Genomic DNA, 25,207 nt, shown 5'->3' on the forward strand with positions numbered 1-25,207 from the left:
AGACTGTAGAAAGAGACGTTTAATACTTTTCTTTTAAAAATCAAGATTACATTTCCATCCGCCCTAGACTGTGACCAAGGCTGTACTGCTTGTCTGGGTCCGTATGCCCGGGCCTCTCCCACTCACAGTCGTGAGGGGCCTAGGGAGGAGCAGAGCCTTGTGTCCTGGGGCCTGTGCAGGGTCACTGAAGGAAGGGAATGTGAGCCAGGCCAGAGGTCCCCCCCATTAAGCCAATTTCAGATCAGGCAAGAGGGGAAGTGGATGCAGGGCTGGGGCCTGCTGGTCTGGGCAGCTGCCTACCTTGGTCTGGAGGAGACAGCTGGGGACACTGTCAACGGGGGGATGGTGGCCAGCTTGCAGTGGGGGAGGGCCTGTGACCCCCCCCAGGATGGCCCCAGCAGCCAGGGGTCTCAGAACATTCACTCAAGCCTTTGTGCTTGACCTTCAGCAGAGAGGAAGCTGGGGGCTCCCGTGGTCCCGTGTGTGGCGAGTTAAGTGTGTGCGTGTAGCTGGTGGTAGCAGCTTGTGCCAGGGAGAAACGTTCCATGTGCTTGGCTGGGGGTAGGGCACCCTACAGGTGGGGATGGAGGGGGCCAAGGGTGGGGTGGTGGGCATGGTATGTGGGGCTCAGCACCCTGCAGCTGAGGAGAGGGCCTGCCTGTCCTTAAGGGCAAGGCCCTCCTGGGGAGGTGGCATCTGGGGGTGTGCAGGGGCCTGAGAAGGAGTATCTTAGGGGAATTTAAAAGCAGGGTGGCGAGCGTCAGCCAGGGGTCCTGCTTGGACCACCCCACACAGACTTTCAATCTGCTCCCAGTGAGGGCAGGTCAGGGTGGGCCAAGCCCCAGTGTGGACGGGACAAAGGGTGTGTGTATGTCTTCGTGAGTGGAGGGGGCCCACCCAGAGTCGCCAGTCCTGGGGGGAGTGGGAGGAAGTTAGTGTTTCTAAGAGCACCTTAGTGTTAGCCCCCACAGGGCAGTGGAGCCCCAGGTGGCTGTGTGGAGAGGGGAGGCCCCACGGCCACTGTGGGTGAGCACTAGTGTAAACAGGGCCCCGGCCCCCTGCTGCACCCACTGCCCCATGTCCCTGGTGCCCTGGGAGGAGCTGCCCTGGAACGTTGGGCCACGTGGAACACAGGCGATCTGGACAGAGGGGCGGGCGGGCCGCCGCTGTCACTGAGGCAGGGGCACCAGCACTTCCACATAGCTGAGCGGGAAGAAGCCCGACTGGCCATGGAGCATGCCCTCGTACCAGTTCTCGTCAATCTGGTTGGTCAGTGTGATGATGTCACCCTCGTGGAAGCCCAGCTCCCCGTCATTCTCGGGCTCAAAGTCGTACAGGGCTTTGCAGCTTGGCTGGTCCAGGGGCGCTGCAGGTGGGCAGGGGATGGGTGTAAGGTCTGGGTGTCCAGCTGAGACCCCACCAGCTCCTGCTGCCTTGCTGTGCCTCAGTTTCCCCCAAGGAGAGCTGTTCCTTCCTCTTGCTCCCCAGGGATATTGCAAATAAGAAGTAACAAGGAGGACAGAAAGGGTCTGTGAGTGGGAGGAGCGGGAAATGCTCAGGGCATAAGGATGACAGGATGACCAGAGCCCCTCAGGGTGCCACTCAGCCTAGAGCCAGTGGTGCCCCAGACGCTGACAGCAACCCCCCTTTGGCATGGGGAGGCTGAGGCCACAGAGGCAGGTACTTGCCACCCAGCGCCTTCCCTGCTTAAGAGAGGCTGAGAGGACCAACCACAGGGGGTGCCCACTTCTACCAGAGAAGGGGAGTTAGCAAGACCTTTCCAGAATAGACTAGAAAGCACTGTTACAAACCAAGGCAGGGGGACACTCACGCATGCTCCTGCTGGGGGTCCGGATGGGCTTGTCGGAAGATCGGAAAGATGACGAAGCTGCTTGTAGACAAAGCACACAGGTTCGCTGAGAGTGTTGGGGTGGGGCGTGGGTCCTATCTCTGGGGGCCCCTTTTGCAGAGGGCGAGTCGGTGGGCAGGTGGCACCAGGCCGTACCATTTGGATGGAGCAGGGGGCTGGGGGAGCTGCAGAAGGGGCCCGTTTCTGAGGCCCTGCAACAGCAGAGCCACCTCCTGCTCCTTACCTGTGATCTTGGGGGCCGGCGTGCAGGGGAAGCCCCCATTGGACTGCTCAGGCTCTCCGAGGTCGAAGGTCTCCCGGGGCTTGGGCTTGTACTCGCGCTTGGGGCGTGAAGAGGCTTCCCGCATCCTGCACACAAAGGGAGAGACATGAGCAGCCACAGAGATGGGGTCAAGGCCAGGGAACATCCCCCCCACCCTGTTTTTATGCTGCTTCCCCATGAGCAGTGGGGCCCTGGGGAGCCTGTGAGGTGGACACAACACACAGGGGAACCCTAGGGGGGAACCCTTAGTTTGATCCCCAGACTCGAGCATTTTTCAGGATGCCAATAATGGGCTAGATGCTGCTAAAGCCCCCTTGGTCCCACCAGGGAAGCACGGCCATCCAGGGAGACTGGCAGTGGAAGACGGGTCCCAGGGCTCACCCCTAGGTAAGCTGCCTCCGGTCCTCAGGCCACTCGAGTCCTTTCCTTCAGAGACCGGGACGAGCCTGAAGAGGTCCTGCTCCCCTGCAGGGCCCCCACTCCCACCCTCACAGCCCAGAGCTTGTTTAGGAAAAGCCAGCCCTCAGGCTCTGGACAGGGCTGGGCTATCAGCAGAGGTGTGTGGGGCCTCTCTCCGGCCAGCCCAGGAATCCACAGCAGGGACTCCAGAGCCCCACAGCCACGAGGCATTTCCTGGCCAGCACAGAGTGGGAAGGGGCTCACCTTCGCTTGAGCTTGCTGGCCAGCTCGTCCAGGATCTGTACGGCCTGCCGGTGGTACTCCAGCTGGGCGTCCACCAGGGCAGAGAGCTGGCTCACCTGCTCAATCTGCAAAGCACCAGTCAGAGCTGAAGAGGGGGCTGCCCTGTAACCCCATCTCCAGGCTACCTCCTGCGAAGAGCCTTCCCATACTGCTCCAGGCAGGGGCCCAGCCGACCTGTGAGCTGCAGCAAGGGTGGAGGGCCCCCTCTGGTCATTGTTCACCCTTCATTTCCTTCACCCTATAAACCAGCCCTGAGCCTCTGGAAGCTAGCACCCCCGCTGGGCCCATTTTAGGGGTTCCCCCAGGGTGGCCCCTGGGCCCACAGACATACATCAGTCTCCAGGAGGTTGTGCATGCTGGTCTCAGCCACCTCCTTGGACTCTTCAAACTTCTCCAGGGCCTGGCGCAGCTCCTCATCGGGGATCTTGCCCTGCCTCTTCTTCTTGTAGTCAAAGTCAAGGCGGCGGCCCTCCAGCTTCTTCAGGTGGTGCTGGGGGCAGGGATGAGGGTCACACTGCAGGGCCACCCCAATGCCCTGCGGCCCTGCTTGCTGCAAGTATGTGCGGAGGTGGGCCAAGCTGGAGCCCAAGCTGGAGCCCAGGATGGGAAGGGGCGCACTACCGAGTGAAAGGCCTGTGAGGGATCCCCGAGGGCTGTGCTGGGAAGTGGGCGAAGGGACAGGCCATCGAGGCATACCTGGATCTCCTTCAGGTCTTTGTCGCACAGGTTCTGCAGGGGGTCGATGAAGTTCTGCTTGACCTCTATATCCAGGGCGTCCTTCACCTCGGCCAGGCACTTCATGGACTCCCCTGCATCCAGCAGAGCATCGCCTGTGGACGGGGTGGGGGTAGGGGAAGAAGCTATCACAGGAGGCCTTGGCCTGAGACATCAAGGCACCCCCAACTTCTAACTTCTAAACTGACCCCACAGGCAGGACCTGGATCAGAATTCAGAGCAACAGCCTATTAAGTCTGAATGTGAGCTGCAGTGGCCTGGGGCTGGTAACCACAGATGTCAGAACCACCACCCTTCCCCACTCTTAGAAGGGAGCAAATGTGCCCTGAACCAGCTGTGGTGTGAGTGGGGGCTGCTCTTGGCCTTGACACTGCTTGACCCTCCCTCACCCCTGGGGGGTGAGGGGGCCACAGGGGCTCTCTCAGGAGCTGCTGTTGCCCTCATCCAGGGGCCAGACAGCACTAGAGAAGATTCTAGAGCTATGGGAGCGAAGTGCCCTCCTGCTCGCCAGTGTGGGGAAGCTCTGGCCTTCCTTCCCTCAGCCTGGCCCATGCCACCCTGCTGAGGCCCGAGGCCCCCGTGCTGGCCTCACCGAAGTTGGACTCGCCGCCAAGCTCCTTCCCGTGGCGGATCATGCACTCGCCCAGCAGGCCCTCTGACTGCGGGTAGCCAGGGTTCTTCACCTGCCCACGGATCTTGGACACTGTGTTGAGCATCGTCAGCTTGGCCCTTGAGGCTGGAACAGAATGGGCCAGTGGGCACGTGGGTAGGCACTCCCAGAGCCACCGGACCTGCACGTGGCCAGTGCTGCTGGCTGCCTCCCTCGCCATGGGTGCCCCCTCCCCTGAAGTCCACTTACTTCACCCACTTGGGTGTGTCCCGGGCACAGGACTTGAATGGACATGCCTGGGTTTGCTGTCTGTCCCTACTTGGATTTTCCTTGAGGGACGGTCCCTACTTGCCTCTCTTCCTGGGAGACCCCCACCTCACGCTCCAAAGGCTGGGGTGTGGGTGGGGCCTAACAAATGAGGGATGAGCACCCAATTCAAGTTGTCCTGGTCAGTTGGGTGGGGGAAGATGCTCTTTTCTGCTGGGACTGCCAGCTGCAAAGATGACTTAAGGCAAGGACTGACACAGGAATGGAGCTGCCAGATGAGGAAGAAAGGATGCATGACCCCAAGGACACCCTTCAGACCCCTGCATCCAGCCATGCCTACCCATGGCATTTTCACTTTACTGGAAGACTCCGACTAACACGACACAGCGGAGTTAGGGGCAGATCCCATGCCGCCAGCCGGCGCCCCTACCTGGGTTGGGCTGCAGGTACTCGATGGTTCTGGCCAGCACTTCCACCACAGCCTTGCTGGTAACGTCCACCTTCTGTAAAGAGAGGCAGCATTGCATTTCCAAACCCCCTGGGACACCCAAGGCCCAACCGGGGCCCCAGGACAACGCTTACCCTGCCCTCCAGTTCCTGCCTGTCTGTCTCGGAGCCCTCTTAAGGGCTGCTCTGAGGGCCGAAGGACGCCTGCTACGCGTCGCCTGCTACCCGTCTACTGTCTAGGCCCCCCTGATAAGCCCCGCCCCATCGGTGTGCCACTCCCAGTCGGAACTGGGCCCCATGAGGGACACGGGTAATGGTGCTGGGCATTTGACAGGGCTTGCCACCTCTCCCATTACCTTCTCCATCTCTTTGAAGTCATCGTCAAGCTTGGTGCCTTCAGCCCCTCCAACCTTCTCACTGACCAACTGGGGGACAGAAGGAAGTAAAAGAGTGAGTCGTCTGGGAAGAGGACGGGAGGCCCCAGGAGGACTTCCCGCCATGCCACGGCCACTGCCCGTGACAGCTGAGGGGTCAGGACATGTGCGATGGCTTCCCAGGGACACTGGCTACAGCAGCCAATGGCAAGGCAGGTGACTGGGGGAGCCCTGCCTCAAAATGCACACACTCCTTCAACGAGGGTGAGGGCACCTATTCTCAAAATGAATCTCAGGGATCCTTGGTCCTGCACTGCCCCCAAAATGCATCCTCCAGGGGGCACCTGAGAGGCGAGCAGGTCTGCGTGGAGAGGAGGTCCTATGGCTTAAAGAACACAAAAGTGCGTGTTTGACAGGCACTGACAGTGGGGACAGACTTGCCCCACTCGGGCCAAACATCACGGTGCCTGGAAATCATTTCTCATGCACATGCGTGTGCACGCAACCACATCTGAAGAGCAGTCTGGCGTGATTAGTCACACACAACGCTGAACAGCGGAGCGTGACAGGTTTGGTTTCTCACGTTTAATTACAGACATGCACGTGCACACACACACACACACACAGAGTTTCCTGGCAGCCGGCGGCAGTCTCCGCCCACCCATGAAAACCCCTCCTGGGGCTCCTGAGGATGCCCGGTGGCTGCCAGCCTGCGGGAGGGGCCAGATCACCAGCAAAGGATGGGTCTGCCAGCTTCTACCTGTGTGGTCTAGGATAATCCTCTTCACGGGGCCTCAGTTTTCCCTTTGAGAAATGGGGCGATAGGTATGCACTCAGGGAGCCCTATCCTGCTGCATGCATGCCTAGGGTGCCTTAGGGGCGTGCCTGGCATACAGTAAGCACTGGGTACTCATAACTGCCCACATCTCTGACTATTATTGCTTTCCCCACGTGTCTTGTCCCTCCAAGGGGACTGAGCAGAACTCTAGGGCCAGCCTAGCCTGTATTTAGCTGCTACCCCTACCCCACCCCAATGGGAGTTGAGAGGGAAGGGGGCCGCATGTCCCTGAAGGCCAGTGGTTCTCAACTTGGTTGCACCTGGGGAGCCCCGGAGGAAACTGGGCACAAGGGAGAGAGGGGGCCACTGAAGAGAGGGGGACAGGAAGGCAGCGGGGCTGGTCTGGGGAATGTGACCCCCCTGGACCCGCCGGGCTGTGCTCTGTGCGACACCACCCTCTAGAGCAGCCATTTCCAACCCTTCCCACCCCACAGCACAAACAATGTAAGGACTACAACTCTGCAGCACACCAAAAACATATTTTTGCTGATCTGATAAAAAAAATAGATACAATCTTGTTTCATTCACACCAGACAGCTACTGTTGAGTCAGCTGTTGTCATTTTTAAGTTTAACAATCTAAGGAAAAGGGGTCAGTGCCCCTGACTGAACAGTTGGTGCGTGTTAAAACTTTGCGAGGCGCACCGGAGTGCCACAGCACCTTGGTTGAGCATCGCTGCTCTGGGGACCTCCCCACCTTATCAGGAAAAGATCCCGCCTGTCCTAGGTGTTTTGGGGGCGTTCCACTTTATTTCATGGGACAGTTTCACTTCTTTCGATTACGGGAAAATAGGACATTCTCAAATTCGGTGGTTGCCAGAGAGGGAAGTGAGTGAGCCGACTGTCGTGAGACACTCCCCTGGTGCACTGGGAGGGGAGCTGAGGCACTGGTGCTCGAAACCGCACCTTCCGGGCCGAGGGCACCGGGGCCAGATGCCCGCTCAGTGCTGCGCTGAAGGCAGCAGCTCTCCCAGTGAGGAGCCCCCGCAGCCTCTTCCAAGCCCCTGAGGAGTGTCACCTCCCTGCCTCTCCTGGGAATCTGGGACTCAGCTTTTCCAAGCCCTCCAAACAGTTCCCCTGCCCGCCGCCCCCCCCCCCCCCCGGGCCACATTTACCTGGCCAACCCTGTGCTCAGGTACCTGGGAGGCCTTGGAGGAACTACCAGGCTCCCACCAGTCTCCCCACCCCACCCCATCTGGGAGCTCTGAGCTCAAGTCCCCTAGGCGGTGGTTGGTTGTCCCCCACACCCCTGCTCTCCAAGGCTCAGTCTTCGAACTGGCATGAACAGATGAGAATATGACAAGAGGGTCAAAAGGAAAAGTGAAAACCAAAGAAACCACGTGCCAACCCAGCCATAGAAACAAAGAAGGGGTGCAGTGCTGAGTGTGGGGCTCCCCACTAGGCATGACCATGGGTCAGCAGACAGGGAACCCGCGTGACCACAGGCAGAGCTAGGAGCTATGTGTGGGGTACAAGGAAGCATCTTTGGGTGTGAGGACTGAAGCCCGCTCTTCCTCTCACATGTAATGAGGACCCAGGGACCCCCCAAGTTCAGTGTATGGAGGGACTGTCCCTCAGTGTTTGAGACCTGGGTGGCCACAGCACCTCCCAGGGGAAACCAGGGCAAATGGATGACCATTGCCCCCTCTCCCACAAGGCCGTGACTGTGGTGGTGTGGGAAAGGCAATGCCTCCTGGGCTCCCCTGGCTGGCTCAGGGCCTGGGTCACCAGCGGGGGCCCTACCATGGTTGCCATTGTAAAATCCATGCCAGTCCCGACACAGGTCCCAGCCCAAGCCGGAATGCCCGCCGAGACTCTGCCCCAGTTCAGGTGCCAGCCCGGCCCTATGGAGCCTTCTGCAGAGGCGCCGGGAGGCTGGGGCAGGGCTCTCACAGCCAAGTGGGGCCCAGGGTGAGAAGTCACTGTGGGAGAGGCCGCCACTCAGTCAGACATGGCAGCGGCCTCTTGCCCACTGGATGATTCTTGGGTCTGTGCAAGCCTGGCTCCTGCTCTCTCAGATCCCAGGCCCAGCCAAGCCTGGCTCCTGCTCTCCTGTGTGCGCCTTCCCAGCAGTGCCTGCGTGCCGCAGTTCACTTTTCACGTGGCATGAACTGTCTGTTCCTTTTGTCTGTCTAGTGCCCGATGGGAGCCTGTGAGGAGAGGCCACACCTGCCTGGGTGGTGGCCACGCTCCTCCTGTGCTGGCACAGTGTGGGCCTCGGGCAAGACCTCAGTGGCTCTGCACTCCACAGAGGGTCTGGAGCAGGGTCCCTCCTGGGGGAGGCCAGCCAGGGGATGCCCGGTGCTGCTCCGACACCTGTGAGCACTCGCCTGCCTGTGCCTGTCTCTTAAATGGCTTCATGGAGCTTCACCCTTATTAAGTGACCTAATCACACAACCCCATGAGCACACACCTTGATGAGTGGCAGTGACAGCACCTCCAGCACAGGAAGTCCCTCAGGCCACCGTCAATCCTGCTCCCACCCTTGGCAACCCCTGCTTTGCTGTCACCGTCTGTCTCTCAGTACTGTGCCTGGAATTGCCAGGTGGACTCACACCCTATGTCAGTAGCTTTAACCTTTAGGAAGTGCGTGCCCCGCTCCCAAGCCATGCCGCAGGCCCTTCCAGGGCAGGACGGGGTCCACAGCTCCATACTGCAAGTTTACATGGTGCTTGGACTACACAGGCGGCTACTGCTGTGAGAAAGTAGAAGAGCCCCCAGCCCTGCTCACCGTCCCAAATGCCTGAGCCACTCAGGCTGCTCTCCAGGGAGCTGCCAGGCCCCACCCCCCTAGACTAGGAATGGTCGTTTCTACAGCATGCCCGCAAGCGACTGCGATGGGCAGACTTGTGCAGGCCTATTTCAGGCTCTTGCGCTGTCTGACAATGATGCCTGTGAACCAGGCGTCTGGGAAGTGAGCAGGCCTGCACGGGAGCTGGGGCTTCGACCCATGGCTCCTACGTGATTTATGTCCTCGTGCTGGCCTGTGGGCACTTAAAATAAAAACCAACTGGGGGAGGGGGCTGCTCTTCAGCACTCTTGGCCTTTGGCCGTCCTTGGAGAGGAGCAAGGACGCCGACCACGGGAGAGAGAGAGCACGTGTGGTGCGCAGTCCGCCAGAGGAGCTGAGAAGACACCGCGTGCCAAGACCCTCAGGGCAGCCGCCACAGGAGTGGAGCAGGAAGCAAAAGCAGGAGAAGCTTTTACCCGGGGTGCCGGATGATGACTGCCCCTCACTAGACAGGCACATCTGTGGTAGCCATGTGGTGGCAGCTGGAGGAGCAATCTGAATCCTGCCAAGTGGGACGATGGCACTAACCGCAGGCCTCGTAACTGAGTCATCTCAGAGGGGAAACCTGATCGGTGCCACACGGAAAACAAACGGGCTGACCTGCAGGCTCTGTCACCTGGACAGACTTCACTTTGCTGAATTAAGAGTTTAAGGAAAAAGGAGGAGGAGGAAGAGGAGGAGGGAGTAGGCATGGAGGAGCTGGGAGAAGGGGAGACAAGCAGGGCCGCTCAGGGCCTTGCTGTCCGGATGGGCGCCCCTCATCTCCTGCTCAGAGTCCTCATGGCTGGCCCACCCGGGCCTCCTGTTTTCTCCTGGCATGGCTGGGGTCTGGGGGCAGGCCTCCCCTCCTGCCTCTGCCTGGCTGGCTTCTCCCCGACCGTCTGTGAGTGCACAAGGGTGACACTTCCCGCCCGCTGAGCTAGGGGGCAGCCCCTTCATTAGCCAGGGCAACAGACATAGAGACAGTGGCCTGAGGGTGAGCCGGCTGTGAGGGTCCAGGCCCAGCCACCCTCCTACGTGACCCTGAGAGAGCTATCACCAGGTGTGGGTCAGCGAGCGGCCCTCTTACCAAGGCACTCAGACTCTCGGGTGTGAGCACTTCTGACTAGTCAGTGACTGCTGGGGGCAGGTGGAGCAACAGGTACGCACTAACCACCCACCACGTGACTGTCTCAGGTGGGAGGGGGGTATGGAGGCCCCAGAGACTGTGCTGGCCTCAAGGAGCACCCCTCTGGCGAGAGATAAGAATGTCGGACGTAATAGCAACACAGAGAAAAATGTGACGGTAGGTGCAGGGAGGTGTAAACACGCTGACTGGGCAGAGGGTGTGCTCCTGGCTGGTGGCTGCTGAGACCAGTGCTGTCCGCACTGGACTTCAAAGGGCTGGGGCCCAATGGGCGGCCGGGCTAGGCTGGCAGGGGTGTTCTGGGTGAGAGGCAGGTTCAGGGCACAAGGGCCACGTTCCTGGTCCACCATGCGTCCATGACCCCACACGGCATCACTGACTGTCACACTCATTCAATGATGATGTGGGCACCAGCACACCCGTTTTACAGATGAGGAAACTGAGGGATGAGAGCTGGAAGAATTTGAAGGCTACGGAGCTGTAAATGGAAGAGCTGAGAGCTGAGCCCAGACCTGCCAAACTGGATGATCCATCACATGCCATGTCCTAAACAAGAAAACCGGTCAGCAATGGAGTGGGGTGAAGCCCGGGGCCCACGCAGCGCCTGACCAGAAGGGCATGGCACCTCCACAGGCAGCGCCCAGTGTGGGGAGTGCAGGCCACTGTGATGATCCTGGGCGGGGCTGAAAATTCCTTAGCACTGATGACAGCAAAGGGATGAGAAGGGAGGTAGGACCCATTCTAAATCCAACTGTGACTGCCCTCCCCTCTTGGCCTCCTAACACAGACGTGTGCCAAACATCTCTGAGCAGCCTGTCTGGTTTCCATTACAGTGTCCTGTCTCGTGACTCAGAGTCCATGACACGGGCAGGGCCCCGGCTGGTCTATTGCCCGGCAGACACACAAAGCCACTGGCCTTCTCGATTTCCCTTCTCGGCTTGCGCTCCTGGACCCCCGACTCAGACACACTGGCTCAGACGCAAGATGGTACACTTTGCGTAACCAGACTCCTTCCAGAAAGGTGAGCTGAGCACGCTTCTTGGGAAGGTACTACGTGCGGTACACTGCCACCCTGAGCCTTCCTGTTTGCGACAGGTCTGTCCCTGCCCAGAAAACTTTAGTGCTCCCCGGTGTCACCAAGATACTCAGAATGGTTTCCAAAGCTGAGGCCCTTGTGAATGGTTCAATTATGAAATGTCTGCTGATGGGGGTGGCGCTCTGACTCCAGACAGCTTGGAGTGCCCGTGCGGTTCTTGAGAGTGAAGGCTATGAGGTGTCGGGGTGAGCTGCCACCTTTGGGGCAAGGGAGAGGTGCCACGTGTGCCCAAATGAACCTTCACACTCCAGCTAGGAGGAATCAGTGGTAGAAATCAACCCCTCAACTCAAGGAATTGGGTGACCAGGAAGGCCGAGGCTCTGGCAGCCAGCGAGAGACCTCATCCAACACACAGCCCTAGTAAATAAATACTTGCGAGCTGACTGACTGCAGTGTGTCACCACCCCTCGGAAGGAGGTGTTTGACAAGTCAGAAATTACTTCGGCTCACTGAGAACTCTGAAATCTCCCCTGATTTGCCTCTGGGCACACATTTCCTCTTTACTCGGGGGTCAAAGCTAAATACATGTATATTTTTTAAAAGCATCTTTGTGAATGGTAGTGGTAGAAATGACCAACCAGGAAAAAGCTTCTAAAGTTACTCTGTATGTGGAAACCCCAAACTGGGCACCATGAACTCTGGATCAGGTCCCAAGGGGCAGCCACATGCCCACAGACACACCTCCATGTGCAGTGTCACCGGTTTGCTGGAAACCTACTCCTGGCAGGAGTGGCTTTTGAAGCCCAAAGTGTTTTCTCAGCCGCAGGGCGGTCCCTCAAGCCTGGGGCTGGTGGCTGAGATACCAGCTCAGCAGCAGAGCCCTCAGGTCCCCCAGGCTGGGGACAAGCCACTGCTGGGTCTCCCAGCCAGAAGGGGTGCTGGCTGTTGCTGCAGAAAGGAGCCTGGCACAGGGGCCTTGTCAGACCTGGCCTCTCACGGTCTAGGTAGTTTTCTGCTACCGGCAGTGACGGCCATTTATATCATGTGTCAGGGTGGCTCGAGCTCCCCACCTCCCAGTACATACACATTTCAGAGCGGCCTGGCTCCCACTCCTCCAGTTTAATAGGACTGTGGGCTGGCCCGGGAAGATAAACTTCGATTATCTGGAAGGCAGTGGGCTGACTGTCACGTGAGCCTCAGCCGTGGCTTCCCTGACTGGCAGATGCTGCTAAAATGGAGGGGAACCCTAAAGCAAGAAAAATCCTCTCCACGTCTTCTGTCTGGCTTAATACAAGAGTTTGAGCGGGACACGGCACGGGCACTAGCAGCAAAGCAGGAACTGGCCACTGGAAAGACCTGACTTTAGGGGAAGTGGTGACAGCGCATGGAAGATAATCACAAAGTGATTGTTAATAATGGAATGGCAAGCCCTGCCTGGTGTGGCTCAGTGAATTGAGCGCTGGCCTGCAAACCAAAGAAAGGTTGCCAGTTTGATTCCCAGGCAGGGCACATGCCTGGGCTGTGGGCCAGGTCCCCAGTGGGGGGTGTGTAAGAAGCAACCAATCGATGTCTCTCTCACACACTGATGTTTCTCTCCTTCTCTTGTTCCCCACCCCCTTCCCCTTTCTCTGTAACTAAACAAAATTAAAAATCTAAAAAAATCTAAAAAAAAAATGGGGCAGTGAGCCAGATGACAAAGCTCCTTGAGATACAACCGGGATGCAGCTGAGTCTTCATCCTAAAGCCCTGGGCTCCTCGCACAGGGCCCAGTACCCGCAGCCAGAGATTCCTCCAGGGCGTACACCAAGACCTGCCCCTTCAACTCCAGGCTGAAAAGAATTTTTCTTTGCTGACAGCAAAGGTGCCAGATCTCCACAAGTGCCTACCCCACTCCTCATGCCACTGCCACACGGCTTTTCTGCTGAGGCCTCAGACTGTGCCACTGGCTTTAAACACCCTGGAACCCTTCATGAGGGCCCCTGTGAGCCCTTCAAGTCCCTCCACGCACCCGAACCAGGCCCGCCCCACCCTGGCTTGGACTTGCATCATTTTATTCCACGAGACCCTGGGCAGCCTCCTTGCTGGTCTCCCCTACCAACCTGGCCCCAGCCTCCTGTCTAGAGCCCCCGGTGCACTGGAGCCTGCCACCCTCTCCTGTCTTGGCGCAGCAGCCCTCAGAGTGCCCCCTTCTCCCCGCCTGTGGGTTCTGTCCCAGCCTACTCCCGCTTTGTGAGCTCAGAGGCCTCGGCTTGGGCTCGACTTCACATTAGAGCTCCCCACGCCATTATTCAGAGAGCTCTCAAGTTCTAACTCCGCACGCAGTGCATCCCACGCTTGTCCCCAGTAGCCAATGGCAAGCTCCCTTGGCACCCCGTGTGTTGCCTCCTGCTGCCAGCCAGCACATCCCCGAGCACCAGGCACAGGTGGGGCAGATAGCATCTAACAGACTGGCCAGCCCAGTGCTCTAACCCAAATCGCCCCAGAGGGCCAACTCTTGTTGGCCCCTCGGCCCCTACAAAGGGCGTGCTCTTGGACATGGTCAGAGAGGAGTAGGGGCTGTGCCCGCACCCCTTCCTTTGTGGGCAGTAGCACAGGAGGACGTGAAGGCTGGCAGATCTGTGAGCAGGGGGCAACAAAGGCGGAGTATGGGGCTGGGCACACACAGGTGGTTGTGAGGTGCCTTGGCCTCAGTCCTCTCTGTTTGAGGGAAGTGCCTCCCTCTCTTCCCACAGGTGACTCAGTGGTCCTTGGAGACGTGACGACAAGGAACCCACACCCTGCCTGGCCTGGCCTCCAGGTGGACGTCAGGGGAGGGCAGGCTGAGTAAGTGCTGGCTTACATGGAGCTGAGGTGTTATCCCTCGAAGACAGTCTGGCCAGAGGCCAGGCCCTGAGCAACTTCCTGACCCCCTATGGTGGGTGGTGGCCTGGGGTCAGGGCACCAGGGCGCCGAGGCCCAGCTTCTCTGGGGATCCTCCCGATTTTCTCAATTATTTTCTCAATTAGAGTTGACCCAGGCTCAACTCTAATGACAGGCAGTCCTGGGGCTTCCACTAAGACACCGCCAAGTTTCCCCAAAAGGAAGCAGAAGGACTGAACAAAACCTGCTCCTCACTGTCACTCATGGTTAACCAGCTCCTTGGTCAGTCTTGGAGTCTGGGGAGGAAGAGGCCCCACTGGGCGCTGGGAGGGCTGCGCAGTCTCTCGGGTGAGGAGAACGGGCTCTTACGGACGCCGTTATGGCTTGCAGTGGGAGGCAGGCCTGCTGGGGCTGAGAAGGGGTCACAGAATTTGTACTCAGTAGTCCTTCTATGAGATATGGCAGCTACCACATAGCTCCTTGGACCTGCTGCGTTGCTGGCCCCTTTGTCCTCCTTAAAAACCCAAAGAGGAAGGGAGAGTGCCATCAGGACCTCCACGGCCCGCCTGGCCCAGCTGCAGCCTCCTGGCAAGTGTCTCCACACCTTACAAATGGGACAACTAAGGCCCCAGGAGGTGACGTGCCTTGCCCAAGGCCAGGCAGTGAAGTGTGTGTGTCTGTGTGTGCAGGTGACACCAAGCCCGACAGGAGGGTAACTGGACCCCCCAAATCCTCAATCACCCACTCCAGGGGATGCCCCGCACCTTTCTCGACCTGTTTCCTCAGAGACTGGTCAGGCCTGTCAGGGTGCTGGGGGCTGAAGGAGCTGACCGCAAAGAGCAGGAGGCTATGGGAGGCTGAGGGGTCCGGACCCCAAGCCAGTGCCTCTAGCTGTGAGGAGGGTTTCTGCCGCCACCTGGGATGCCAGCAGTCCCTGGGGGCTCATCTCCTAGGGGACAAGGCACATCGGAAGCTCTCACCAGAGCTAAAATGCCTGGATATACATCAGCCTTATGTATTTCAATTTCTCATCTCGGGGACGAGGCAGGAGGGCTACATGTCACACAACTGAGAAAATCAATCTCAGATGAAAACTTATAAAAAGAAACACCCAACCCACAAACAAATGAGGCAGTGCATCCCCCGGGACCTGGCCGGCAGGGCAGCGCCAGCTCCACACCACTGCGAGTGAGCTGGCTTCGCTGTGGGGAGCCGCTGGCCACCGGTCTACGGTCCAGCTGGCAGAGCTACCTTTATGCACAGAAACGATAAGCTATTTTTGCAAACTAATCTGTTATCAGTGGCAAAGTTGACGTTTAAGACTAGCTCTTCAGGAAGGGACAGGAAATAGGGCTTGGAAATCCAGTGAGGCACAGAATGCACTGGAACAGACTCTGCGTCAGACATTGTGACCACAGCCCACTGCGCATGAGGCTGTCGGTATTCAGCACAAGTCTCAGTGAGGGGCCACGGGCACCCCAACAATGACAAACTAGGGTGAGCAACTGACAGACCTAAAAGCCCAGAGTCCCTACAGCCTGGAACGCAAGTGCTATATCTCCCAGTCTCTAAGACCCTTTCCATTTTAAAGGTTTAACCAACAAGAAGCCTCCCCTTTCAGGAAGCCCTCCTGATTCTCTATCACCCACCTCCTTACCCAGGAGTGACCTGGCTGCTGGCTGCCTCTCTTATCACAGTACGCCACCTCCTCTCTCAAGCCACTGCCCCATTTGGACCTCACCTTTGACCAGGCTCGCCCAGGCTGAGTTTTCTGTTCCACAAAGGCACCCACCTCAGTCCCACCTCTTTACGGCCCTCCTCCCACTGGACTATGAGCTTGAAGTGAGCAGCTGGTCACTGCCATACCCTTGCTCAGAACAGCATCACAGACCCAAGAAGCGCTTAGTTAACACGGCCTCACGGGGGTCTGACCTCATCCCACCACTCCATGGTGGCTCAGCTCTGGGAGGGTGGCGGACTGGGAAGATGCCTGGATGAAAGCCCACCTCCAGCTTCCCTTTAGGGGAAGTTCAAGTTAGGCTGGCTCTCCGGCTGGAGGTTGCCAATCACTCTCCGCTCTCCACCCAAGGTCTGCCCACAGCTGACTCCCACACCAGAGAGAAAGGTTCAGGAAAACCTGCAAAGATGAAAAATCTGAGCAAACCAGGCCCAGGGGCTGGCTTGAATCCAGAGGACCCCATTCCCGGGACAGGCTGGTTTGTTCTCAACAGGAGGCCCCGTGAAAGCGAAGGGTCTGTGGTTTGAGAGGGCAGGACACAGGAAAGGAAGGCTGGCGGGCAAACAGGCCTTGAAGGCCAAGATGAAACGGCCTGAAAATGCACACCAGGCAGGAGCAGGGAGGGGTGTGCCGGGAAACACACTTATTGCCCCGAGAATTGCCGGGAGAGCACAGCATGGCCTTGGATCTCGTCCACCTGACAGCCCCAGGCAGAAGCTCTGAGTGGGCACTGAGGAATGTGTTTTTCACCTGGCTCCACTGCTCACCTGCCATACCAAGGTGGGGACAACAGGCTCAGGTGCCAGGTGACTCACGGCCATGGTGGCTCTCGGTCACCAAGACCAGTTTTTTTAAGGTGTGGCCACCAGCAGCACCGGGGCAGGACACAATTCTGGGACAGCTCTTGGCACTGCAAGCCAGGGCCACGAATTAGATGCCAGGGTCCCGTCACCCTTCATGGCCATACCTTCATCTGTACCCCATCCTATTTGTCCAGGGACTCCCACCCTTCCTAACTGCAAAGTCAGTCTTGGGAGACATGAAGCTGGAAGGACTCTCGGGATCACTGTCCACCCTCAGCACACAGATGAGGAAACCAATGGGGCCGAGGAGGGGGGAGCTGTCAGGGCCAGGTGGTCACCAGGCAAACTGCTCCTGTCCCACAGCTGCCATCACCCCGCAGCGGACAGAGCAGGTGGGTCTTTCCTTCCTAAGGCTGCACATTCAGGCCCGGTGCACACAAGCTCACTGACACCACCTCTCGTGCCTCAGCGATGGGGGAGCACTCGGATGGGAGAGCCCGGGACCCACCGCAGGCCGCAGGCAGAGAAGAGCAGTTCTCAGGGATTCTTTCTCCTCCCTGAGGCTCAGATTCACTTTACCTCGCCTCCACCCTCCAAACACATCCTGTCCCCGAACACGAACTTGCTGTCACATCAGCAGCGCTAGTTACGGTGACTGAGTTAGTAGAGCAGCAGGAGCCTGGTATCCAGGAGGAGCTCAGGCAATCACTGTTTGTTGGAGATAAGTAAGTGTGCAAACCCCACCCTCCATCAGGTCACTCTCAGATGTATTAGTAACGAGCCAAAACAAGGGTGTGCCCGAGGTCCCAAAGCAATGCAGAGAATGAGAGGGGGAGTGGAGGGGCTTGGACAGAAGAACGGGGACTGGATCCAGCTCTGTCCACTAGGCTACGACTTGAAGCAAGAATGCAGACCCTCCGAGCCTCAGCTTCCTCACTGTAAAACGGGGGTAAGGACAATGATGAATCGTGGGACATGCTTTAAGAACCTCAACTGCCCTACAAACATGAGCCTGCCCTAGCTGTGCGATGCTCTCAGGAGGAAGGAGTGAGGCGAGGAAGGCCTTGGGCAGACAGCTTGAGGCAGGATTCGGGATGTGAGCAGCACTCAGAAGCAGGGGCTGCTGAGTGGTGGGGGCAGGAAGAATGCTGGGGTTTCTGGAGTGAAAGGCTTGGTGTGGACTCTTTAAGAAGAGGGAACACACATCCCGGGTGGTCCTCCTACGAGGGATCCGTACTTCCACACACACATCACCCCACACATCAGGACATGTATAAAACTGTCAGCAGCAGGCTGATTACTCGCTCTTCCGTTGTCCCAAAAGGCCCTAGAGACCAGTGACGGAGTCTAACCCAAACTCCAGGAAGCCCACGGCACCAAGGACATTTGCTGATGGGTGACCAAGATACATAATTGTGAAGCTCTATTTGGGGGAGAAAGTGGGAAAAAATGCCAGGTTTGAAGGACGATGGGTAGGGAGTTCCCCGACATTCTACTGAGAGCAGCACCTGGTGCAGCAACACCACGTCTGACCTGGGCACACGTCTCCAGGCCACCCCTCCTCTTCCAAACAGTCTGCCCAGCTGGCCATCCCCACTGATCACCCCAAGTGGCTTTCTGCCCTTCGTCCTTGCTGACACGATTCCTGCCCCTGGGACACCCTGCCCTCTTTCCTTCCAGATGGTGAGCATCTCTTCCAGGAAGCCGTGCTTTCATCTGGGTGTGAGGGTCCCCCCACCGAAAGTCTGAAGGTCTTGATGCATTTGCCAGGATGGTTATACAGTGCTGACTCAAGGCACCCCTCCACCGAGATGGCTCTTCATCTCTGCGTGTCTGGTGTGGCCACTTCCCGATCTAGAAGCCATAAGAACACTCAAATCTCCCCCCCCTCGAGGACGATGGTTTAGGAGCCAGGGCTTCCTCCTGACACCCAGCATCTGTGGCAGCTACCAGGTTCCTGGGAGGCCTGACCCTACAGACAGAGAGTGTCTGGGCTCCTGGACGAGGATGAGAACACAACAGGACAGACCAGTGACCAGCTCCAGTGCCTACCAGGAAGCCCTGTATCCCATCCTCCTTTCTCTCCTCCTTCCTATGTCCAAATTCAACACTAATGTCCCAGTCAGCTCCCTGTGAATGAATCATCCCTGGTTTCTCCCTACAAGGCACTTGTCATAGGACCCTGTGTCACCGTACTGGCCCTATTTCAATCACTTAGCCACCGTATGTGTTTGAGACACTCTCCTGCCCTACGCTGAACATTTGGGGTCAAAGTCAGATGACCAGATCTCCCTTTTTGAAAAGTTTGCTCTTACTCATTCAACAAACATTTTCTATTTATATGTGTTGGGTATATAGAGGGGGAAAAAGATTAATAACAAAAGCGCACAAAGAATGATAACATAAGGACCTCTGACAAGGAACCTACAGGGAGGATTCACAAGGAGACAACCCTGGACTTGGCTTTGAAGGATGGGCTGACATTGGATGCAGGAAGGATAAGGGACGTGATGTGAGAAAAGGCAGAGACAAGGGAATGCAGGGGTCTGCGCCAACACAGAGGACAGAGGAGCACGGCCAGGCGTCGAGGAGTCAGACACCTGTAACTGAGGACTGCTCGGGGCAGACCTGCTCTCAGCACCGCGCCTGTAAGTCAGCTTGGCCCTACCGTTTTGCTGGCTTCAGCCATTAAGTTGGAGAGGAAAGCGAATAAAGAATAAAACACACACACACACACACACACACACATCCTTAAAGGCTGAGCTGAAAACCGTTAGCAGGACAAGGCATTACAACAGTTTGGACCTATGCGAGTTTCCCACAGCTGCTGTGACAAATTACCACAAGTTTAGTGACTTAAGACACAAGTTTCCTAGAAGATACAATAAATGAAAGGGTGTACCTTGTTCATGGACTGGAAGGATTAATATTGTTCAAATGTCCTTACTATGCAAAACAATCTACAGATTTAATGCGATCCCCATTAAATTACCAGTGGTATTTTTCCAGAATTAGAACCCTAAAATTCACATGAAATCACAAAAGCTCCACAAAGCCAAAGGAATTCTGAAGAAAAAACAAAGTGGGAGGTGTCATGCTCCCTGATACCCCTGTGCTACAACAGTCAAAACAGCGCGGCGCTGGCATGAAGACAGACACACGGGGGAAGGGAAGGGAATGGAATGGAGAGGCCAGAAGTAAATCCCCACTTACACGATCAATTATTCTATGACAAAGGAGGCAAGGATATGCAGGGTGGGGCCAAAGTAGCCTTACAGTTGCTTGTATACAAAACAATAATTAATAAATGATGACACAAAAATAGACTGTGTTTCGTATACTCACGACTATAAGCCTCCTTTTGCCCCACCCTGTATAATGAGGTAAAGACAGTCTCTTCGAAATATGGTGTTGGGAAAGCTGGACAGATACAGGCAAAAAAAAAAAAAAAGAAAAAGAAAAGAAAAAAGAAATTGGACCATGTTCTTACAGCATATATAGAAAGAAACTCAAAATGAATTAAAGACTTGAGTGTAAGACCTGAAACCATAAAACTCTTCGAAGAAAATGTAGGCAGTAAACGTTCTGGCAGCCCTTAGCAATATCCTTTTGGATGTTTCCTTAGGCAAGGGCAACGAAAGAAAAATTTAAAAATGGGACTATGCCCTGGCTGGTGTGGAGCAGTGGATTGTGTGCTGGCCTGTGAACCAAAGGGTCACTGGTTCGATTCCCAGATCAGGGCACATGCCTGGGTTACAGGCCAGGTCCCCAGTGGGGGGTGCTTGACAGGCAACCACACATTGATGTTTCTCTCCCTCTTTCTCCCTCCCTTCCCCTGTCTAAAAATAAATAAAATCTAAAAAATAAAAATGGGACTACATCAGGCTAAAAAGATTTTCCACAGGAAGGAAAATCATCTGCAAAACAAAAACACAACCCATTGAATGGGAGAAGATATTTGCAAATGATAAGGAGTTAATATCCAAAATATATAAGGAACTCATATACCTTAACACCAAAAAACCCCAAATAATCGATTAAAAAATGGGCAGAGGCCCTAAAGAGACAATTCTGCCAAGAAGACACACAGATGGCCAACACGTACAAAAAGATGCTCAACATCACTAATCATCAGAGAAACACAATTAAAACTACAATGGGACAGCATCTCACACCTGTCAGAATGGCAATCATCAACAAGTCAACAAATAACAAGTGTTGGCTAGGATGTGGAGAAAAGGGAACCCTCATGCATTGTGGGTAGGATTGCAAATTGGTACAGCCACAATGGAAAACACTATGGAGGTTCCTCAGAAAATTAAAAACAGAACTGTCACAAAATCCAGCAATTCCGCTTCTGGGTATTTATCCAAAGAAACCAGAGACATTAATTCGATAAGATATACACACTCCTATGTTACTGCAGCATTACTAGTAACAGCCGAGCTACGGAATCAACCTGGACGTCCACCCGTAGAGGCCTGGATACAGGAGACGTGGTGCATACATACAATGAACCACTACTGGGCCACACCAACGAAACTTGTCATCTGTGACGACGTGGATGGGCACAAAGGGCATCATGCTACGTGAAACAAGGTGGCCAGAGAAAGATAAATACCATGTGACTTCATTTACATGTAGAATCTAAAAAAACCAAAACAAATCAGAGACAGACCCATAGATGTAGGAAATAAGCTGACGGTTGTCAAAGAGGAGGAAAGGTGGGGAAAGGGAATAATTTTTAAAAAACGAAACAATAAAACACAACACAAAACATTAAATAACACAACATTGAAACAACACAAAAATCTTAAAGAGGGCAGAAGATGTCCGACATGGATCTCACCAGCTAACACCACCGTGTTGGCTGGGCTATGTTCATTTCTGGGCTTTTTTTTTTTTTTTTTTTTTTTAAGATTTTATTTACTTATTTTTAGAGAGAGGGGAAGGGAGGGGAAGGAAGGGAAAGGGAGAGAAACATTGAGGAGCAGGCATCAATCAGGTGCCTCTCCCACACCTCCAACCAGGGGCCCAGCCATAACCCAGGCAAGTGCCCTGACCAGGAACCGAACCAGCAGCGATCTTTCAGGTCGCAGGCTGGCACTCAAGCCACTCAGCCACGCCAGCCAGGGCCATTTCTGGGGCTTGTAGGGATCCCCATGCCTTTTCTGGCTTCTAGAGGCCACCCACATTCCTTGGCTCATGGCCCTTTTCTCTTCCTTCAAAGCCAGCGAAGGCTGTGTGCTGCCTTCTCTCTGCTGCTCTCTTCCAGTCACATCTGCCTCTGACCACAGCAATGTAAGGTTCACCCTTTTAGGTCCTTATGATTAGATCCAGAGTGTTCTCTCCATCTCCGGTCCGTACTCTTAATCCCATCGGCACAGTCCCTTATGCTAAATAAGGTAACACATCCACGGGTTCCACAGAGTAGGACAGGGACATCCTTGGCGGGAGGAGGAGTGGTGTTCTACCTGCCACAGCAACCACAGTGACTGGTTATTCATAGTCGTTCTGTTCTATAAAGTCACCGAACAACTGCTCCTGGAGAGATCACTGGGTTCAGTTATATAACCTTGTGTTATGTGTATTTCTATTCAGAGACACCTTCTTTAACATACGCTGTTGCTTCATTAACATTGAGCTCAGCCAACAGCACTGTACCCCATGCCTGAATGAAGCTTCTCTAACACGTGCATCTTCTCTGTAAGGAAAAGCACAGCCTTCTTGCACTTAGAAACCCTAGAAAGCACTTCAGTTCTATGCTAGGGGCCAGTTTAAACAGTGAAAACGCCCACAGAAAGCACAAGAGTACAAAAAATACACCACTAAATACCAGTGAAAAGGACTGGTTTACAGTACAAGAGCTGAAACAAGAAGGCAGAACTTGTGAGGAAACTTTTTGTCCTGCTCTGCACATGTCTGTGAAAGTGCCGCCCACAAGTATTGGTTTTGGGGTACAAGGAGAAATTCAGCAAGTAGGTGAAACTGCAAATGCAGAATCTACAAACAACGAGAAGCAAATGTACACCCCAGTCCGAGAAGAAGCCAGGGGCTGCTATCTATGAGCTGTCTCGTTGCCGAGAGCAAAGCAGAACACGCAGGTTCTGGAGAAGCTGGCGGCTGGTGATGAAATTAATTCCATGAGGAGGGCGTGGCGCAGAAACAGGGTTCTGGGTGCTGGCCACGGCTGCGGGCTTCCCTGGGTTGATCTACAGCCTGTGCTCCCTCCGGACCACACTGAGCGAACGCCAAGCCCCCGCTCCACACACACCCCACTTCCTGGCCGAGGCCCCTGGGCACATGCAGCCCAGCGGAGCACAGTTGAAATATCATCCTTTAAGAGGACTCAAACACACGGCCCCGTCAGCTCTGAGTCCACGCAAGCTGAGTAGTTGTTTTTTTCCAGGCTGGTACCACTGAAAACCTAGACGGTTACATTAAACAAGGTTTGACTCAAAGGGAAACTCTCGGACTTGCGGCTAAAGGAACATCTACAAGATTGCTCACTGCCACAATGTTTGAAGAGCGAAAACTCGGAAAGACCCTAAATGCCCCTGGCAGGAAGATGGATAAAAGCACTGTGGAATGGTTGCACCGAGGGAGCCGTATGCCTGTGGAAATGAACTAGAGCCACAGGCATCAATGTGAACGAAACGCAAATAGTACTGCGCAAAGAAAGCAGATTATACACAAAAACAACCATGTGATACCATTTACTGTGACGTATAAACTTGCAAAACAATACTGCGCATTTTTCAGAGATAATTCCATATGCAGTGAAGATATAAAGTACTCCAACTGCATTGCTGTTTAAACTCTGGTGGGCACTTGGCTACAGATGATCACTCTTTGTATCTTTCTACATCTAAGACATTTCATAATGCAAATTTAAGGTGCCTAGAAAGGGATATGCCCCTTATTGCTGCTGACTAGCTGGTGGGCCTGCCCAACGCATTGTGAACTAGCTAAGTGGAATCTCCTCCGGGCGGGACACCTCCTCTCCTGCAGATTCTCCTGGGAGGGCTCCTGGACTCAGACCAGGCGAAAGGTCCTCCTCGCCACTCTCCTGAATGAGCATACTTTCCTCCTGGGCCCCACACATTCCCCTGTCTCCGCACTTCCCACTCAGGACTCCTAGACCCACCAGTCCAGAGGTGGCAGAGGCACTCTATTAAACAAAAAGGTCCACTGGTGCCTTCTGCCCACTCAGTGCTGAGGGGCACAGGGCGCTCTGGGACAAAGTGGGGGGAGCCTGCCGTGGGATCTGGGGCTCAAAGAGAACACTTGGCTGCCCTTGAGTCCCCTGGGAAGAAAGGAATTGATTAGGAACCTCCCAGACAGAAACGCATGAGACTTCTCCACCGGGAAGTAAACGTGTCAGAGCTGGGAGAGAAAGATGACCTCTGTTGCAATGTCCTGGACCTCAAAGCCAGTCTCTGTGGGGGCATCACATGCACACACGTAGGGACCCTGCCCACACACCCAGTGCACAATCAATGAGGGGCTGCACAACTCAAAGACGCCTCGAGGGTGAAACGCTGGCCCTATGGGCATAAGCAGCAAGAGACTAATGCATAGCAGGGAGTGCCCATCTCTGCGGAGGTAGGGAACAACGCTAGGCCAGACGGGGTGGGTTGAAGGATGGAGAAGTCCTGGCCTCACTCCCTCGCTGCCTCTTCTGAACCACAGAGGCCAGCCCGAGGCCAGGGCTGCCCGGCTGCCTGTCATCAGATAACCGGGCTCCGAGGAGCTGGGGCTGTCGGGGTGATAGACGCCTTCCCGCCTGCCCAGGGCAGCCAAGGGCACCATCCTGGAGAGGTGAGTGGCAGGGGACAATGAGGGGCCTTTGGGGTGAAAGGGGGCAGGAAGCTCCCAGGTTTCTTCCCAAGGGGCTTCCTAAGGACACAAGTCTCCTCTCACTCCTGGGGTCAAGGCCCAAAATGACAGCAGAAAAAAATCACTGATCAACTGTTCCACTCGACAGAACAAAGGCTAAACTGAGTGGTAATGTTGAAAGGTATTTGAATTATCAGCCACAGCGGTTTCTGGGGACTAAGAATATCAACGGAACTGTGCCACTTACTATCATGCCTCTTCCCAGACAGCTGGGAATCCACCCTAATCCCACAGCTCTCTCTTCAGAGCCTTAATTCGAATCCGCAGGATTTCTTGGTTCTCCACGAATACTATGACGAGGGGAATGGTTGTGGGTGCCAAGAAAAGAAAGGTAAAACACCCCTGGCTAGTGTGGCTTAGTGGACTGAGTGCCAACCTGTGAACCAAAGGGTCGCTGATTCTATTCCCAGTCAGGGCACATGCCTGGGTTGCAGGCCAGGTCCCCAGCAGGGGGCATACAGAGGCAACCACACATTGATGTTTCTCTCCTCTCTCCTTCCCTTCCCCTCTCTCTAAAAATAAATAAAATCTTAAAAAAACTAAAAATTCTATTAAAAAAAGGTAAAAAAAAGGTACACAGATGATACAGATGATGTATTATAGAGTTGTACACCTGAAACCTATATAATTTTACTAACCAATGGCACCCCAATAAACTCAATAACAAAGTAAAAAAGAAAGATATATACTGATTATATGAATGACTATAGGTGTCAGAAAAGGACGGGTCTTCTGGAACACAAGTCCATATGCAGACAGACCTACAGCAATAGAACTTGAACTCCTAACTTAGTTACCACGGCAACAATGTGATCACATTTTGACTATTCTTCTGAAAAAGGAAGAGGAAG

General features: G+C 55.2%; 1 protein-coding gene across 2 annotated transcripts in view; it reads right to left on the reverse strand.

The window, feature by feature from the left end:
• Window positions 1-4: 4 nt before the first annotated feature.
• SH3GL1 (SH3 domain containing GRB2 like 1, endophilin A2) overlaps window positions 5-25,207 on the reverse strand; it is a 34,905-nt gene continuing 9,702 nt past the window's right edge. Inside the window, exons 2-10 of one of the 2 annotated variants that reach the window (XM_024568899.4) lie at window positions 5,250-5,318; window positions 4,877-4,949; window positions 4,162-4,305; window positions 3,531-3,664; window positions 3,166-3,324; window positions 2,796-2,899; window positions 2,094-2,218; window positions 1,832-1,891; window positions 5-1,366 (exon numbers count right to left, since the gene is read on the reverse strand). In XM_024568899.4, the coding sequence (XP_024424667.1) occupies window positions 1,170-1,366; window positions 1,832-1,891; window positions 2,094-2,218; window positions 2,796-2,899; window positions 3,166-3,324; window positions 3,531-3,664; window positions 4,162-4,305; window positions 4,877-4,949; window positions 5,250-5,318 (1,065 nt within the window). In that variant the 3' untranslated portion in view covers window positions 5-1,169. The remainder of the gene's footprint in view (window positions 1,367-1,831; window positions 1,892-2,093; window positions 2,219-2,795; window positions 2,900-3,165; window positions 3,325-3,530; window positions 3,665-4,161; window positions 4,306-4,876; window positions 4,950-5,249; window positions 5,319-25,207) is intronic. The other variant, XM_024568900.3, reaches the window with a different exon arrangement.

Source organism: Desmodus rotundus, chromosome 9 (assembly GCF_022682495.2).
Source record: "Desmodus rotundus isolate HL8 chromosome 9, HLdesRot8A.1, whole genome shotgun sequence".
Lineage (NCBI taxonomy): Eukaryota > Metazoa > Chordata > Mammalia > Chiroptera > Phyllostomidae > Desmodus > Desmodus rotundus.